Source organism: Mesoplodon densirostris, chromosome X (genome assembly GCF_025265405.1).
Source record: "Mesoplodon densirostris isolate mMesDen1 chromosome X, mMesDen1 primary haplotype, whole genome shotgun sequence".
NCBI lineage: Eukaryota > Metazoa > Chordata > Mammalia > Artiodactyla > Ziphiidae > Mesoplodon > Mesoplodon densirostris.
Window position 1 is genome coordinate 117,319,066 of NC_082681.1, and position 18,912 is coordinate 117,337,977.

Sequence of the window (18,912 nt, forward strand, 5' to 3'; positions counted from 1 at the left end):
AACTCCTAAGTACCATAAAGTAGTGCTACCATATCTAGCCTGACCAGAACCAAGTAACAGCCACAGCTACTGGTAGGGAAGAAATGTGTCATTAATACCTTGGATGAGGCATGATGTCCACAGACTTTCAGCTATAGCATTCATTTATTCAACAAATATTTCACATCTAATATGCCACAGGATTTGATGGGGAATATACATAAGTAGCTAAGATGCAATAGACAGCTCCTGTCCTCAAGAAACATACAATCAATTTAGAAGCCATCACAACATCTAGAGAGCAATGACTAGATGAAGAGGTCATCCTGACCTCAAAGGCAGCTATACTGTGACAAAGAATGTTTGTGCCAATGTACACTACCCATGACACTACTACTTGCTACTTTATCATCTTTTTTTTTTTTTTTGCGTTATGCAGGCCTCTCACTGTTGTGGCCTCTCCCGTTGCGGAGCACAGGCTCCGGATGCGCAGGCCCAGCAGCCATGGCTCACGGGCCCAGCCGCTCCGCGGCATGTGGGATCTTCCCGGACCGGGGCACGAACCCGCGTCCCTGCATCGGCAGGCGAACTCTCAACCACTGTGCCACCAGGGAAGCCCTATCATCTTTTTAAATGAGACTTTCAGAGGGAAGAAATCTGTCAAGACGGACTCTAAAAACTTTATAAAAGCTGTTTAGTAGACTCTTAGATTCAATGACTTACTGAAATTTTTAAAAAGAATATTTGCACATTTGTTCATGTTCATCTTTGACCTATAAAGTGATGAATAAATATCACAAGAATTCAGAGATACTACCATCTCTCATCATATTATGAAGAGCATTAAAGTTGACTGCTAATAATGGCATCTCAGCATTCTCAATCACAGATAAAATCAGGCCATAGTTCCTCTATATGCTTACTACAAAGCCCTTCTCAATCCTGAACTTCTGAAATCAATATAGGTTTTAAGTTAAAATGTAGCATAAAAGAAGTATCTTTACTGGGAGGCAGATAAGAGAAAAGCTAGTTAATTCCAAGGCATTCATCTGGTTTGATTCCAAAGCCAACAGTTTAAACATGATCATTACTTTGAAGGGAAAGGGGATGATGGTATGGAGTGGGGGGAAAGAGTGAAGAAGTGTCTGTATAATAGAGAAGAGAAAAGATACTACCAAAAGTAACCATCCCTAAACCCAATTTAAAACCAATCCAACCATTTCACTATAGTGAAACAGGGGGATAAGAACTTGTATATGTGCTCTTTGTATTCTTTGAGCTTGGATGTGATATTCTATTTTTAAAAGAAAGAAGAAAGGGAGGGAGGGAGGAAATAAAAAGTAAAGGAAGAAATGATCATTGTATTATTAAAATACATATTTTATGTACATATATAAAATATACTAAAATACAGTACAATAGCAGTTTGTGTCTATCTGTATTTACTTTTTCAGGAACATTAAAATCTATATCAATTAGCACAAACCCAGGGCCTAAAAAGAAGATGACTATAAATAAAATTTTTAATAAAAATTTTGTAAGTCTGAGCTCTAATACAAGAATCTACTACACTATGTCAAACATTACTAACGAAACGTCTGGTTTTTTGGATGACTTTCTTGGACGGCTAACTTCCTAAAAGAGTAATAAAGGTAAGAGACAGTGTGCAGCTGAAGGTCGAACTAATGCCATGAACTTTACTCCTTAGCTAACAAGTTTAAGACAGAAAGGACAGAAAAGGGAAAGAGAAGTCAAGAACAGAGAGTGCTTTCTCAAGTATTTCACCAGATCCTCCTCCCCTCATAAAGCACAATGAACCCAGTTCCCTCCTTTCTCCAGCCTTGCCCCTGGGTTGCCTAGTCGTGGGATAGAAAATCCGGCAGTTACATTTAAAAATAGCATTTTCATTTAAATCGTGCATCTTACATACAAACTTAAGTCTCCCAATCTCAGCTGGCCCCTGCAGTTCGTTCAGCAATCTATAAGTTCTTAGCTTCCTGCCCTGGCCCATCCCCATACGACATAGGCTTTTTCAACCCTTTGCCACTACCCTTCAACTCCCACCCAACGTCTGCAAGTCCTTCTATATTAGCAGGTGAATTTGCTACACAGAGAAAATAGCTCCCAACATTCAAACACTCCTTTTAAACTTACTGTCCCAGGCCCGGGCTCTCCAATTTTCCTGATCCTTAACTGCCTTCCTGTCTTGGAGAAGGGGACTCCTTTCTCTCTAGGACTCACCTACCAGCCTTCCACCACTGCCCTGGACCCTGCTCTGTTCCTCTGCTCTGGAACCTGCTCCAACTGTTAGTCCTTCCTATATCTTTGGTCTCTGTTCAACTATTTGTGTCCTGCACCTGTAAACCTATATATATGCTCAACACACTTCCACCATCCATCCAACCATCAAAAGCTGCACTCTTGCTTCTTCTGTCCCTTCACTGACCAAAACGGCAATTGATACAAACTGCTTCACCTACTCCACCACTTCCACCAACTTCTCAATCCATTACAGCTTGTCTCCTCTGTCTCTTCTCCACTGGCCCATGCTTTATTGAAACTATTCTAACTAAGATACCAATAACTTTTTATACAATTTTTAAGGTTACTTTCCATTTATAGTTATTACAAAATATTGGCTATATTCCCCATGTTGTACAATACATCCTTGAGCCTATATTACACCTAATAGTTATAATAATAAAAAATTTTTAAATTAAAAAAAATAAAGTTGCCTTTCCACAAAAATAAAACAAAAAGGATAATTCAAAAAAAACACAAAAAGATATCAATGACCTCCTAACTGCCTAACGAAAAAGCCCACTCCCTCCTCAGTAACTAACACTCTTAGAAATTCTGCTTATCTTTGACAGTGTTAAAAACATTCTAAAGATTTTTCTCCTCTTCCTCTTCCTAAAACCTCCTGATTTTCATGGGCTCTTCTCTGCCTACTTCTTAAATGCCCAAAGGATCCATACTTGACACTCTTATTTGACAAGCACGCTCTGTGGACCACCACCCATTTCCACATAGGGTACTACCTATATTCCGTTGTCCCAAATTTCTTCCTCTAGTCACAAACTCTCTCAAAAGCACCAAATTCATATTTTCAACTGCCTACAGAAAACATCCACCAGATTGTCCCCAGCAAGCAACCTAAACTTTTAACAGGTCCTGAAACATTTTCTTTCCACCAAATCTATTCCTCCTCCCAGGTAATGGCATAACCAGGCACCCAATCTCCCACGGCAGACACCTTAGTGTCCTCCTTGAATTCTTTCTCCCTCAGATCCTTAGCCCTATTCTATCTATCACCAAATCGCATTCATTTTACTTCCTAATCTCTCTTAAATCCAGCTCCCCTGCTCTACTGCCATTACTATGAAGGTACTTAGGACCTTCTTTATCTCATGTAGGAACCATTCTAACTTCTACTACCAGGACTACCTTCCTAAAATAAATTCAAACTTGAAACAGGATATTACATTTTTCCTTGTCAGAGTGGCAAAAATTAAAAGGGAAAACAATACCCTATGTTGGTCAGAGTGTAGGGAAAGGGACATTCTCATAAACTTGGTGGGTGGAATTATATTAGGCAAAATACCGAGGCAAATATAAACCAGACTTGTAAATATGTATACCCTATGATCCAGCAATATTATTTCTAGAAATTTATTTTAAGGAAATAAACAGAAAGTGCACAAAGATATGAGTACATCCTAAAGTTCCCATTATTCCCAGCAGAAGCCAAGACCCTTTTGACATACTATATACCATTTGCCTAGAATGGCTCCCTCCTATCCATGTCCTTCTTCATCCTGCAAAACTAGGAACTCATCCTTGAGTTCAAAGGTCAGCAACTCCATTCTGTCTCCACAGCAATTTAGTCACACCTCTGCATCACAGTGTAACCTATCTTTCTCTCCCACTGTAGACTGTAAGCTCTCCAAGGACAATGGTTTTGTGTAATTTTTATTTAGCACATATCCATATTTGCACTATCTACAAAAATGTCTGACACATAGTAGGGGCACAGTAAACACGTGTTGAATGAAGGCATTTTCCTCCTCTTTACACGAAGAACTCTCTGATTTCCAAAATCTTAAGAACTTTAAAAAGGTAATTCCTGGGCTTCCCTGGTGGCGCAGTGGTTGAGGGTCCACCTGCCAATGCAGGGGACACGGGTTCGTGCCCCGGTCTGGGAGGATCCCACATGCCACAGAGCGGCTGGGCCCGTGAGCCATGGCCGCTGAGCCTACGCGTCCGGAGCCTGTGCTCCGCAATGGGAGAGGCCACAACAGTGAGAGGTCCGCGTACCGCAAAAAAAAAAAAAGGTATTGCCTAAAATGCTGGTGGACTCCAATATTTTATATTAAATTCCTGTTTTATAACAGGTATTTAAGCAAAGCAAATGGTCTCGTGCATTTATATAAGCAAATAGTCTGTGAGTCTTTATTTGTTTGAAGTTTAGTTCCTAGAGGCATAATTAGAATTTCCATACTGGGTCAGAACTGTGGTCTATCCAACTGAGGATTAGGATCCTCAGGATATCTGAAAGTGGTACCAAGAAATAAATTGTAAGAAGACATAGCTGTTCTCTCCCAGATGTTAGAGGTGTGTTCCAAAACACCTTACTTTTCTTCAATAACCTAGTATGAGTCCATCATACTTGAAATCATGTTTTGGAATATTTGTTTAAATACTATGCCAGAGCTCTTTTCCATGTTATCTGTTATATAAAGAGCATTTTACATAGTACATAGTATTACGTAAGTAGTACTGTACATCCATATACAAGAATATAAGTAGTTTGGATATACATTTTTCTCTAAGTTGAACTCCTTTTAAGTTTCAAGAGGGTTCCTAATTCTAATGAAGGCTGGTAACAGCCTAATCAGATCCTTCATGATTTCACAAAGTTCAGTTCTAGTCCTTTCAATCTCTGATCTCTAGACTGAAGAAATCTCATCTTTCTACTGTGTCCTTACAGAGAAATGATTCTACTCTGTACCATTCCACTTTTCTTAATTTTGAGTTATCGTACAGGCTCCAAACTGAAACAACAATGAAGGAAGGTCTATGAGATTTAATTTTATAGAAGTCAAGAAAATTCCACCCCTGATATAAGTTAGACAACCTACAAAAACACCTTTGACAATCACTGTACCCCAAGACTTACAGGAAATCATAAGGTAGTCCTCACAGTTGCTTTTGTCATCATCTTGCTGGTCCACAGGAATCCCATTGGCATCTATGACTGCTTCAGAGGCACAATCTGCTACCAATACTTCTTCTGACACTACGTCAGCTGTCAGAGGATCAGTGACGATCTCTGCCTCTACTACACTATCATGAACAACGTGTTCAACATGTCCAACATCAGACACATGTATGGATTCACTCGTCAAGACGTGTTCTGGCATAGACATTGAGGCTGAAGTAATATCAGAAGCTAAAACATCATCTGGGACTGTGCAATGTGCTAAAGAAACTTCTTCGGTTACATCTGAGCCCAGCACTTGCTCAGGAATGATGACCGTTTCAGATACATCTGCTTCTTCCATGATATCGGGACATTGAACATCTTCTATAACAACGTCCTCGATAACATCTTGGATTACAACTGAGTCTGGGTCATCAGGAACAAAGTTATGCACAGTTATGTCTGAATCCACAACATCTGAAACAAAAACAGTTTCTTGTACTTCCACAACAATTTGATCACCATCCATGTGTGTAGCATCAGCTCCTTAAAAAAAAAAAAATTTAAATCACAAATTTCAGGTATATATGCATGATTACCTCAATTAATGTAAATGTTACTTAATTTCTACCAGGAAAACAAACTAGCTCCTCAGTTGTCTCAAACATTAAGATAGATTAAAGAAATAAAGAGAGTATCTATTTTTGAATCATATCAGAAATAGAAATTCTTAATACAAGAACTTTTATACTCATCCCAAATCAATTAACAGGTAAGGAAATAAAAGAAAAACAAAGTAACTGAGGCAGTCACACACAAAAATATATTCATGAAAGTAATATTCTAGGCTGACTAAAACTAAACCCATATGCATAGGTACTTAAGGGATGATTATAAAAATTAATAAGTAAAGCAACTTCAGGTGGCAAATATACCATTTTCCTTCATTATGTGTTTTTCACTTCTTTCCCTTCTTGCTCCATCTCTCTTTCAACTCATATTTTTTTCTCCTGTCCATCTCTCCCATGTTTTCTTTTACTTCCCTTCATTTCCCCTTTCTCCTCCTTTGTTCTAGAACAATATCCCACCGATATCCTCCATTTCTGATTACGGAAATTCAGAAACTATCCTCCGAATCCAGAATATAAAAAGAATCGGGCCATAAATAAAAAGAGGGCTAGAAGGCCACAGTTAAAGAGGAAAGACAACTGGTTAAGGAGCCTCTGTGGACAGATAAGATGAATAAAAGTGCAGTTGCTCTGGAGCAATGGAAGGTGAGGTTAGTTGGAGTGGGGCCTGCCCCAACCTCACCAGGGTAGTCCGCCTCCGTTCAGCTTCCTCCCATCCCCCCATATGCCAAGCCCCCTGGCAGTTCCTCAGAACATAAGAAACCCTACTCTAGTCCACTCTGCAGTTAACAAGTGAAGGTAGAGGGTTGAATCAATTGAAGCCCAGTGAGATTAAATGACTTCACCAAGATCACACAGTTTGCACAGGTTATGGTGCTCAGTAAATACTACTCTGAATAAATGCCACAAATGAGAATCGAAATCAGATATCCTTGCCAAAAACATAATGTAAGATAAAATAAAACAAGTCTGGTACCTTGGCTCCTGATCCAGAGAAAAGCAAACAATATTTTATAAAAGTCTTACCTAAAAAGCTATTCAGTCGATTAGTGCTTGTGGATGTGACTCAGACCAGGCTGAGTCCAAGCAGCTGCCTAACTCAATGACTCTGTGTCAATGGCCAGGCCCTCAGAGAGACACATGGCTTTTTTTTTTTTTTTTAAAACAAACACAAATAATCAACAAGGGCCAAAGAACCTTTAAAAATGTAAGAAATCTTAAAGCCAGTTAATATCCATTTTATTTACACCTAGAAATAATAAAGAGTGCTTGCTTTAATTCCCATAGAAATTCTACAAAATGCTTTATACTGTTTTCAATATTCTCAATATTAACATCAAGCAATAGATCACTGTAATCTCCATTTTGCAGACATGAAGATGAAAGCATTTAGTGGCAAGAGTACTGGTTAAAAAAATCTAAATCAGAGAGCAGGATTTGGACACTTATTAGTTTTGTGACCTTGGGCAAGTCATTTAACCTCTGAGTTTCGTTTTCCTCATCAGTGAAATGAGGACAGTAGTATCTGCCATGCATACCTCACAGGACTGCTGTGATGATCAAATGGGAATATATGGGAAGTGTTCTGAAAAACTGTAATGAAAGGTTTCATTATTATTAGGACATATGAAAATGGAGGCCCTGGCAGATTAAGTGACTTGCTCAAAGATAAACAAACACCATAAGTGTTAACAATCAGGGCTAAAATGCAACAGCCCTTCAATCTACCCCTTAGCCCATGATCCAGGCTTGCTTGTGGCAACATTTAAGCTAGTAAATGGTGGGCATTTTTCTCCAAAGAGCTTAGTCTCTCTTTCAAGCACATTAATTATACTTCATGTTCTAAAGAAGAAAGAATCATAACTTTGCATTTATCATTATCAAGCTGAAATTACCAAATGTGAGTCAAAAGACTATCCCAAATTGTTAAGAAAAATATACAAACCCCCATTAGATTTAGAGATTAAAGAAAAGTTAAAATTAAAAATTGCTAATATTTAATTTCCTGATAAAGTGAATTGCTATTTCTTTAGTACACAATACAGTCATTTCAAGTCCAGTGGAAAACTCATTAACATTTTATTTATAAGGGTAGCTAGTTAGTGTGATATAAAACCATTTTATATTACAAAACCTAGCATAATCACTTCAGTATGTTATATAACTGGAACCATGAGTAATCCAAAATTGTGAATACTTTTTTCCCATTTTTAGAACTTCATAAATTTAATTTTCCTTGTACAGTTTGGGGAGTGAGGTAAGACTCCTTTTGCTAACTTGTGAGAGAGAGGATTTTAAAAGTAGGATGGGGTCAGAACATGGAGGGCCTTAGGTTTATACTTTACCTGCCAGGTAATGGTCTATGTGGAAGAAAGTAGAATGAAGAGATGTAAGCAAGGAATATTTTCAAAGGGAGAACTTTAACAGGACTGAAGTAAACACTAAGGTTTTGATAATGTTGCTGTTACTGACAAGAATGAGTGTAGGTTATGAGGGAGCCAAATTTTTAAGGAGGGGAATAATAATATACTCACTTAACATCTGTAAGCTTGATAGGATAAAAAGATACCTAAGTGTAAATATCAATGACAGCATCTAGCAATTTTTCCACTTGACAACCAACTCCAAATCTGGTAGGTGGGAAGTGGAACAACCCCAGTAGTTATACCTGTTGCATCAAAATATGAGTTTGGCTCTTGTGGTTGTAATTCAAGTCCATCTTCATCCATGGCCTTTAATTCTCATCAGTCACAGCTCCTAAATTAGGCAAAAAAGTAAACCAAGTATTACTTTTTTAAATATATGTATTAAAAAATGTCATCATACTATTTACATTTCTGAAATACCAAAAATTATGTGACAGATGAACATCTATCAAAAATGTGTCTATCTGAAATAAAAGGGAAAAGTTAAAATTAAATTGCCAAAAACATAATGATACATGGGCATCTATATGACAAGGAAGGTGGATAAATCAAGTAAGTCAGCTTTGCCTCGACTTTTTGAGATACTGCTTACATACATCATACATACATACGTACATACATACACACTGCAAACGTCTTGATGCATTCTGACACATGCATAAATCTGTGTAATCACTACTCTACCCAGATCAAGCTAGAGAACATTTCCAGCACCCCAGCACTCTGGCCTCCTCTCACTCTGTATACTCCTCACTCCCACAAGGGTAACCGGCTTTATTAAGGTTCAATTTATACTCTGTAGCTTATCGGGAGGAAATTCCTGCACAATTTTCATATTACTTCCCTGAATTTAACATAGTCTGCTATCTTTCAACCAATACATTAAACAACGGTTAAAGATCCAAAGTGCATAATTATAGTAAACACCCTTTGGGATTTCTGCCTAACTTACAATGACCTCTTAACTAATCCCCCAATCGGGCTTCCCTGGTGGCGCAGTGGTTAAGAATCTGCCTGCCAATGCAGGGGACACAGGTTCAAGTCCTGGTCCGGGAAGATCCCACATGCCGAGGAGCAACTAAGCCCGTGTGCCACAACTACTGAGCCTGCGCTCTAGAGCCTGTGGGCCACAACTACTGGGGCCGCATGCCACAACTACTGAATCCCGTGCACCTAGAGCCTGTCCTCTGCAACAAGAGAAGCCACCGCAATGAGAAGTCCACGCACAGCAACGAAGAGTAGCCCCCACTCGCCACAACTAGAGAAAGCCTGTACGCAGCAACGAAGCTGCGGTGCAGCCAAAAATAAAAAAAAATTTTTTTAAATAAATAAATAAGCCACCAAAAAAAAAAACCCCCAAAAATCACAAAAAACTAATCCCCCAATCTAGAGAAGTAAATTCCTGCAGTGTATTTATACTCTCCTGGCCATAGTTGATTGGCACTAACTATAAAACGGTAAAAATAAGTTCATCTTTGAGCACAATAAAATCAAAGTCCTATCCCTGAGAATCGAAACCATGAGCAAAGGTCACTCAGTCAATCTTTGTCTCTCTGTCTCTGTCTCTCTCTCCCCTCTCCTCTCCTGGCAGCTGGAACATAGGAGGTGAGGAAGGCCATTTTCCCACTTCAGCTTAGACCAGTGAGATAAAGTTTACAAATAAATAATAAAAAGAGGGCTTCCCTGGTGGCGCAGTGGTTGAGAGTCCGCCTGCCGATGCAGGGGACACACGTTCGTGCCCCGGTCCGGGAAGATCCCACAGGCCGCGGAGCAGCTGGGCCCGTGAGCCATGGCCGCTGAGCCTGCGCATCCGGAGCCTGTGCTCCGCAACGGGAGAGGCCACAAAAGTGAGAGGCCCGCGTACCGCAAAAATAATAATAATAATAATAATAATAAAAAGAGTCCAGTGAATGCCCTGAGAAATAAGAGGAGAGGGAGCAGGGAAGGGAGGCTTACCAATAATAGCTTTTTAGCTCCTGGTTCTAGACCTTTCTGAGGTCCAGCTACAGTCTGTCTTGAGTTTTTCCAAGCCACCCCAATGACCTTACTGCTTCCATTTCTACTTAAGCCAAAAACTTACAACAAAAAAAACCAATCAAATAATATCCTACTTAGTACTGATCACTGCTTCAAAAGAGCACACATCAGGGATTAGGGCTTACTCATGTTGCAAGTATTACATAAACCTCCTCCCTCACTGGTTTCCTTATCTCTACTTTCTCACTTTCTAATCCAACCTAAATGGTTCTATTAGATGCATCTTTCTTTTACTTTTATCATTTTTTGCTGATGATATAAGTGCCACATGCTGCTTACTAAAATTTCAAATAACAACAAGAATCATTTTTCCAAAGCATCAGGCAGGTGATATCAGGCCTCTGTTCAAAAAATGTTTAATGGCTCCCTGCTGCCTACAAATAAAGTTGAAACTCCTGCCATCTTCTAAGTTCTAGCTGCAAAAGATCTTTCTCTCATTATCTTCCCTAACTCTCCTTCAAGCACCTCGCCCAATCACCATGTGAACACACTTCAACCAAACAAAAATGCCCCATGTCCACATAAGACCCAAACTCTATATTTGGCTCAGGGTTTCTTCTACCCGGAACACCTTTCCCCTATCATCTCTGCTTGGATCTTCCCCCAAGTCCCCTTCCCCACACACACAAAAAGAAAAAGCTGAAAATAATCTCTCCCCCCTCTGAATTTCTATAGCACTTTATCTTTTTTCCTTTTTCCCCGACTCTACTTGTTTGCTGTAAATTATGATTATTTATGTCTTATTTTCAGATGCCAAACTTGCATTTATATACATATATATACTCCTTAATGAAATATCCATGAGAAACTCATTTAATTAATGTTAATAAACAGATTTTCAGCTTGTCAACTCTGAGACATATTCTATTCATTTTCAGGAAAGAGCATGTTTCACGTTATTTACTCAAAGTGCTTCAAACAAAAGGACCAAAAAACAAAAAAAATTTCAACTATAAAAAATGGAAAACGTACATGCTCTGAATAAGCTGTCACTGCTCTCTCCCCATCAAAATCACCTCTAGCCATAATTCTTTCTCCCCTTTTAAAAAAGGTAATTACAAAATGATAAACATAAGCTAATTTTCTAAGCATAATGGCATAGTATACATGAAATCAAGCCAATTTAGAAGGCAATAAACGGGGTTCCTTAAGGTATTTAAGGCTCCTCTCCCCAATTTCCCTACATAAACCCAAACCCATCAACTCTAAGAATTCTCCACCTGCACAATAACTCCTTTTCTCAGCTTTTCTACTAGAGTTTGATGGATAATCCCCTCGATTTTGAAATTCTCTCCTACCTCAGTTTAAGTGACATCCTAGTCCTCTTCCTATCTTCCCAACTGCTGTTTACTCTGCTGCTCCTCTCCCACTACTGCAACCCTGCCCAGGGTGGGACACTCAGCCCTCTTCTCTTTTCTTTATTCCGGGGTTTCAACTAGCATTTACACAAAGATGATTCCCCAAATCCACATACTCAGGGTAGTACCTAACACTTCCACCATCTTTTTTTGGGGGGGGGCACGTTGGGTCTTTATTGCTGTGCGCGGGCTTTCTCTAGTTGCAGCGAGTGGGGGCTACTCTTCGTTGTGGTGCGCGGGCTTCTCACTGCGGTGGCTTCTCTTGTTGTGGAGCACGGGCTCTAGGCGCCCAGGCTTCAATAGTTGCAGCACGTGGGCTCAGTAGCTGCTGCACGCGGGCCCTAGAGCACAGGGGCTTCAGTAGTTGCAGCGCCTGGGCTCAGGAGCTGTGGCACGTGGGCTCAGGAGTTGTGGCTCGAGGGCTGTAGAGCGCAGGCTCAACAGTTGTAGCACACATGCTTAGTTGCTCTGTGGCATGTGGGATCTTCCCAGACCAGGGATCGAACCCATGTCCCCTGCAATGGCAGGCGGATTCTTAACCACTATATACAAACAGAGAAGTCCCATGCTGAACATTTTCATCAGGAGAAAACCTTGCTTTCTCCTGACATGACCACTAAGGCCTTTTCCTTCTTCCCTGCTTATATTCCGTCAGGTTGTCAGACTGTCCCTTCCTTCTCCACAACTTCCCAGGAATCTGTCCCTTTTTACTCCCACTGTCACCATTCACTCTCAGCTTCATATTTCCTGATCCCCAGGGAACAAAAATAGCATCTCAACTGGCCTTTCGCTTTCTGCCACTCCCACAACAAATGACCAGGAACCTACAAGTAAATAAAGGCTGGTGCCAAATGCCAGGGCATTCCTGCAATCTGTGGGCAGACTAATCCTCGGAAGTACTGCTTTGATCATGGCACTCCCCTGCTCAGAAAGCTTTAGCAGTTCCCCAAAATTCAGGGTGCTCTGAAATACTAACCCAAGCTACCATAACACACTTATTTCCCAACATTTCACATCATACCCATTTCCTAACAGATACTCTGGCCCAAATGGAGGGTGTCCACTCACCTTATTTTGGCTCAGGTAAGCAATAGTTGTTCAAAAAACAGTTTTGACTGGTTATTTTTCCTTCTATTTTGTCATTATAAAAACTCAAATCAGGAAAAAAACATGTTTTGAACTTATAAGCAGAGATGACTATACTTCAACTTTGTAATCCCTGTGGGGTTAGAAGTAAATCTCTCTCACAACCAGAATGAAACCAATGTTCTTAGGATAGAACCTACTCAGGAAAGTTCTCAGGATTGTGATAAAGTAAGGGTGGGGAGCGCAAGCTGATGATGTAATGCAAAGTGCCCCTACCTTTGCTGCAAAAACCAAGCCCAGAGAACAGCTGAATCTGAAGACAAATAAGCAGAACAGTTCAGAGAACCAAGAACCTAACGCTTTGGGCGAACACATACTAATGTTCAGTCTGATTATCAAATGCCCTCAAAATACTTCCGAGACGTCACTCTCACCTTAAGCTCCGTAAAATATTCCCTTCCCAGATGCAGGAGTCATGATCCTAAAAACGCTACGGAAGAAGTCACAACAGAAAAACGTACCATTTTAAGGGAAATATTGGTTTGAGAGAAACTCAGGAAATTCACAACAATTTTCTTCAATTCTTCAAAATAAAGCAATAAAAATACCATGCCAAGTTAATAGGTATAGCAGTGGCATTTTATCTGTCTTAAATCTGGGATAATGAATATAATTTCTTTTTTTTAAACATCTTTATTGGAGTATAATTGCTTTACGATGGTGTGTTAGTTTCTGCTTTATAACAAGGTGAATCAGTTATACATATAAATATGTTCCCATATCTCTTCCCTCTTGCGTCTCCCTCCCTCCCACCCTCCCTATCCCACCCCTCTAGGTGGTCACAAACCACCGAGCTGATAATATATCTTTTGATGCCTAGACACTTTCATGATCTCCCTCTTGGGGAAGGTGCTTATATTTTCACTTTGCTTTTTGTCATAAGCATACAAGAATCATTTGTCTGCTTTTGGTCTTCCCAAAACTCCATGCCTTTTAATTTTATGACTTGACTCTAGTTCCTCTCCTTAAGCCATGCTCAGAAAACCAAACTGTATCGTACAGATTAGATGAAATTGCTCAAGCTACAGTAAACAGAAACAAAAGCAGATCCACCTGTAACAGAATTTCTCTTAGAAGGAAATTGGAACTGGTGAAAATTTACACTTAAAGCCTAATTAATATCTTCCCTCTTTTTTTTTTTTTTTTTTTGCTGTACGCGGGCCTCTCACTGCTGTGGCCTCTCCCGTTGCGGAGCACAGGCTCCGGACACACAGGCTCCGCGGCCATGGCTCGCGGGCCCAGCCGCTCCGCGGCATGTGGGATCTTCCGGGATCGGGGCACGAACCCGTGTCCCCTGCATCGGCAGGCGGACTCTCAACCACTGTGCCACCAGGGAAGCCCTAATATCTTCCCTCTTAAGCTATGAATTTCTTTCCCAATTTTTTCCCACATTGTTCAATGTGGGAAATGCAGTTATCATTTCTTCAGATATCTAATTTTCAAATCTGGAATGCTATTTCACTTCTCTTACCAATTCAGCCCTTAAATGTCTCACAGTCACCCACTCTTAAATTTATCATGTCCCCTTTATTTTCACTGCTACCACTCTAACAAGCTCTGGTGGTCTTACATCCAGAACCCAGTGGGAATCTTCCAATCAAAGGATTTGAGCCCTTCTTGAACTCAAGAAATTTTCTTCTGTTTCAATACTTGCTTCCATTTTCTCTGTTCATTCTTACTAGAATTTCCATTATAGGATGTAAGAACTCCTAAACCTAGCCTCCATATTGCTTTAACTTCTTCTCCTGTATTTTCTATCTTTGTCTTCCTATTACATTCTCAGAATCCCTAAACTCTTCCTTCTAAGCTAATTTGATCTTCACTCCATCTACTGAATTTTTACTTAAAAGATCATGCTTTAATTCCAAAATAAACTTAGTTTCTTTTTCACAGCAATCTTTTTTCAGTGGATACTGTATCTTCTCAAATATCTCTGAAGATTTTAAAGTTTATTCTGTACCCTATATTAACCTGTCTCCTCTGCTGTTTCATTATTCAGTTTGTTGAATTTGGTGCCTCTCTTTCAGACTGATGGTTTTCCTCAAAAGCACAGTTCTTACAGGTTGTCCATTCATATTTGTAGATGAGGGTCTAGAGTTACATTCTGATAGCTGGGCTGTATTTCCTCAGCCCAAGTGAGAATCCCTGTTTGCCTAGCAATGAACCTAAGCTCTGACCAAAGGAGTCCTGTCTAGAATGAGGTCAAGGGAGAGAAAGGAACCATGTAACTAGCCAGGCTTTCCTTTATGGTGGATGAGTAGCCCATCTTGCAGGTACTGGAGGTCCGATATCCCTCAGGACACTACAAGCTACCTAAAGCACCGCCCTTAACTTTCTCCCCCACAGTACCCACTTTGGAATTTCCTATGGATGAATTTGCAATTCAGAGAGCCAAATTTTTGGCATTAGCTCAGGAGGAAAACCACTAGAGACATCTATACTGATAAGTAAAAGGCTTGGCTTTCCATAACTTTAATAATCTGGCTGTGCCCATGGCTTGCTCTTTCTCCTAGGATGTCCCCACTTTTGACACTGGGGAAAACACAGAATGACTATTTGGGGATGGTCCTTCCAACTTTCCAAATAGGGCCACAGGTTCACTAAGCTCGCTAGGGCTTTGCCATTAATTGATTCCCAATTGCTTTATTCAACCAGAAATTCATCATATTCTGGTCTACAAGTGGCATACCTCTCAGGTTTTCTTTTTTCTCTGAATTTTTATACTTCTTCCTCAATGTGATTTCAAAAAGAAGTAAAAATAAATGTGTCTTCTCTAGTCTATCTTGAATTTGAAGTCATTATGAATTTGTATGTGTTAAAACAGCATGGAAATATGTAAAAGCAAAAAAACTATGATAGAAACTGAAAAAACATCAATAGTAGTGGAAAGTTACAACTCTTATCAACACCTGACAGATCAAACATTCAAAAAATAAGGAAAGATATATATAATTAATAATATTAAGCTAATAGCTTTAATTCAAATTCTACTCCCTAATACAATATTTTATTTTCAAAAAACCGTGCCCACCCTCTGTGCCAAGAAGAGGAAGAGAAAATGCTTCCTGTTGTAAATGTCAGAGCCCCGTCCTTCCTTGCCCTGTCCTACTTGGAACTTTTGTACACTTTGCTCAAAAATTCAATGCCAAGTTTTTGTTACGGATTAGTTTTTTCCATAAAACCATTTGAGCCAATCAGTAATTTCAAGGTTTTGTTTATTTAAAGTCTAAGAGTTCGAACTTTCAAAACCTATTACAATTTGGTCCTAAAACTAACACAACATTGCAAATTAACTATACTTCAAATTTTAAAAAAAATTTTTTAAAGAGCTTTTAAACAGGAAATAAAAAATTTGGACCTAAATTGACAAGCCTTCTTAAAGTCTTATTTTTCCAAAGCCCCTATTCATGTTCAGATTAGGAGTTGCCAAAATACCTATATGTCCATTGACAGATGAATGGATAAAGAAAATGTGATATATACATACAGTGGGATATTATTCAGCCTTAAAATTCCATCGTTTGTGACAAGATGGATGGAAGAGGACATTATGCTAAGTGAAATTAGCCAGATACAGGAGAAGAAAAAACATTCTGCATGATCTCACTTATATGTGGACTCTAAAACAGTCAAACTCAGAGAAGCAGAGAGTAGAATGGTGGCTCCCAGGGGTTAAAAAGGAAGAGAAGTTGGAGAGAGAATGTTCAAAGGATACAGAGTTCTGGAGATCCTCTATATGGCATAGTGTCTACAGCTAACAATACTGTACTGTACACTTAAAATTTGCTAAAAGGGTACATACATCTTATGTTAAGTGTTCTTACTAAGATGGAGAAGGAGAGGGAGAAGGAGGGGAAGAGGAAGAATAGGAACGATGACAGGGTGGGAGTAAACTTTGTGAGGTGATGAATGTTTACGGCTTTGCTGGTGGTGATGATTTCTCAGGTGTATACTTATCCCCAAACTCACCAAATGTATACATTAAATGTGTAAAGCTTTTATATGTCAATCATACCTCAACAAAGTGCTTTAAAAATAAAAAATGTAAAGAACATTTTTAAAGAGTTGCCAAAACACCCTCTGAAGTTAGTTGCATTGATGTGCTACAAACAGTAAGCACTACACTTTTTAAATGCCTTTGTCTTTAAGACTGTAGCTTGATGTTAGGAAGTATATACCCTTTTTTTCTTTATATATACTTTTTTTTTAAAATTTTTGGTTGCATTGGGTCTTCGATGCTGCGCGTGGGCTTTCTCTAGTTGTGGCGAGTGGGGGCTACCCTTCGTTGCGGTGCACGGTCTTCTCACTGCAGTGGCTTCTCTTGTTGCAGAGCATGGGCTCTAGGCACGCGGGCTTCAGTAGTTGTGGCATGCAGGCTCAGTAGTTGTAGCTTGCAGGCTCTGGAGTGCAGGCTCAGTAGTTGTGGCGCACAGGCTTAGTTTCTCCGCGGCATGTGGGATCTTCCCGGACCAGGGCTTGACCCCGTATCCCCTGCATTGGCAGGTGGATTCTTAACCACTGCGCCACCAGGGAAGTCCCAGGAAGTGCATACACTTTCTACCTAGTTTTTGTTATGTAAAGTAGTACGGCCTCCTTCATGAAATATTGCTATTTAATATACTCAATAATTTATCCATGTTCATTACATAAAACTCTACTGTATATCATAATCTCTAACAAATCTCTTTGGATCACTCTTTTTGATTTTGAAGTTTTTAAAAAAGTTTAGTTTATCAGCTTTTGCTGACACTCTGAACAGAAATCCTACTCATATGATTTCCTCTAATAACCACCTTTAGGTGAGGTATACTGGAGTGGACTTTGTGAAACACTTGATGTGATCAAAGGATGGAGACTGTTTTGACATAATATGGAGATTAATTTAAACTACACAACACACAGAAGAGTTAAACTAAATAAAACAGTCAGGGGAAATCTTTAAAAGGTTCATTTCTGGGCTTCCCTGGTGGCGCAGTGGTTAGGAATCCACTTAGCAGTGCAGGGGACACGGGTTCGAGCCCTGGTACGGGAAGATCCCACATGCTGCGGAGCAACTAAGCCCGTACACCACAACTACTGAGCCTGCGCTCTAGAGCCCATGAGCCAAAAGTACTGAAGCCCGCACGCCTAGAGCCTATGCTCCGCAACAAGAAGACACCGCAATGAGAAGCCCCGCTCGCCACAACTAGAGGAAGCTCGCCACAACTAGAGAAAACCTGCACACAGCAACGAAGACCCAACGCAGCCCAAAATAAATAAATTTATTTTTAAAAAAATTAAAAAGGTTAACTTCTGTCAAATGCAGTACATGATGAAGAATTGTTGGTATTATCAGAAACTTTTTTTTTTTTGCGGTACGCAGGCCTCTCGCTGCTGTGGCCTCTCCCGTTGCAGAGCACAGGCTCCGGACGCGCAGGCCGCGGCATGTGGGATCTTCCCGGACCGGGGCACGAACCCGTGTCCCCTGCATCAGCAGGCGGACTCTCAACCACTGCGCCACCAGGGAAGCCCCTGTCAGAAACTTTTTAAAATCTTTTTCTTGCACCTGCCATCCTTCCCAAAATCAGGCATTTACTTCATCTCTGAACTGGTCATTCCCACAATTGTTAATTTAGTTAAGTGCTTTTCAGGGGACTTCCCTGGCGGTCCAGTGTTTAAGACTCTGCGCTTCCACTGCAGGGGGGCACAGGTTCGATCCCTGGTCAGGGAACCAAGATCCCGCATGCTGTGCAGTGCAGCCAAAAAAAGTGCTTTTCTTATCGAACTCCTCCTTAATGAGCAACATGTCTCCTTGTACTGAAAAATCTTTCTGATAATGCATTGGAATTTCGGGGGGGGGTTTCCCCTAAACTAAAGCAGTCTCACTTTCATGTTACTTTATTCAAGTTAATGGCGGCTTTCCTTAGTTTTCTAATAACCAGTTGTAAAAAACATGCACTGCAGCTTAACAGTTTTTTAAACTATTTTAAATCTTTTTAAACTCTGAAACTTCTCAAAATTACTGTTTGGCCAGTTGACCAACACAGTAACTTCTTTTTTTTAACATCTTTATGGGAGTATAATTGCTTTACAATGTTGTGTTAGTTTCTGCTGTATAAAAGTGAATCAGCTATATGTATACATATATTCCCATA

The 18,912-nt window shown here is 40.0% G+C and overlaps 1 protein-coding gene across 5 annotated transcripts in view; it reads right to left on the reverse strand.

Moving 5' to 3' along the window:
• ZFX (zinc finger protein X-linked) overlaps window positions 1-18,912 on the reverse strand; it is a 60,940-nt gene that overhangs the window by 21,414 nt on the left and 20,614 nt on the right. For 4 of the 5 annotated variants that reach the window (XM_060086888.1, XM_060086883.1, XM_060086885.1 and 1 more), the window contains exons 2-3: window positions 8,480-8,568; window positions 5,159-5,728 (exon numbers count right to left, since the gene is read on the reverse strand). In XM_060086888.1, the coding sequence (XP_059942871.1) occupies window positions 5,159-5,728; window positions 8,480-8,540 (631 nt within the window). In that variant the 5' untranslated portion in view covers window positions 8,541-8,568. Of the gene's footprint in view, window positions 1-5,158; window positions 5,729-7,349; window positions 7,405-8,479; window positions 8,570-18,912 lie in introns of those variants that run through there. The other variant, XM_060086887.1, reaches the window with a different exon arrangement.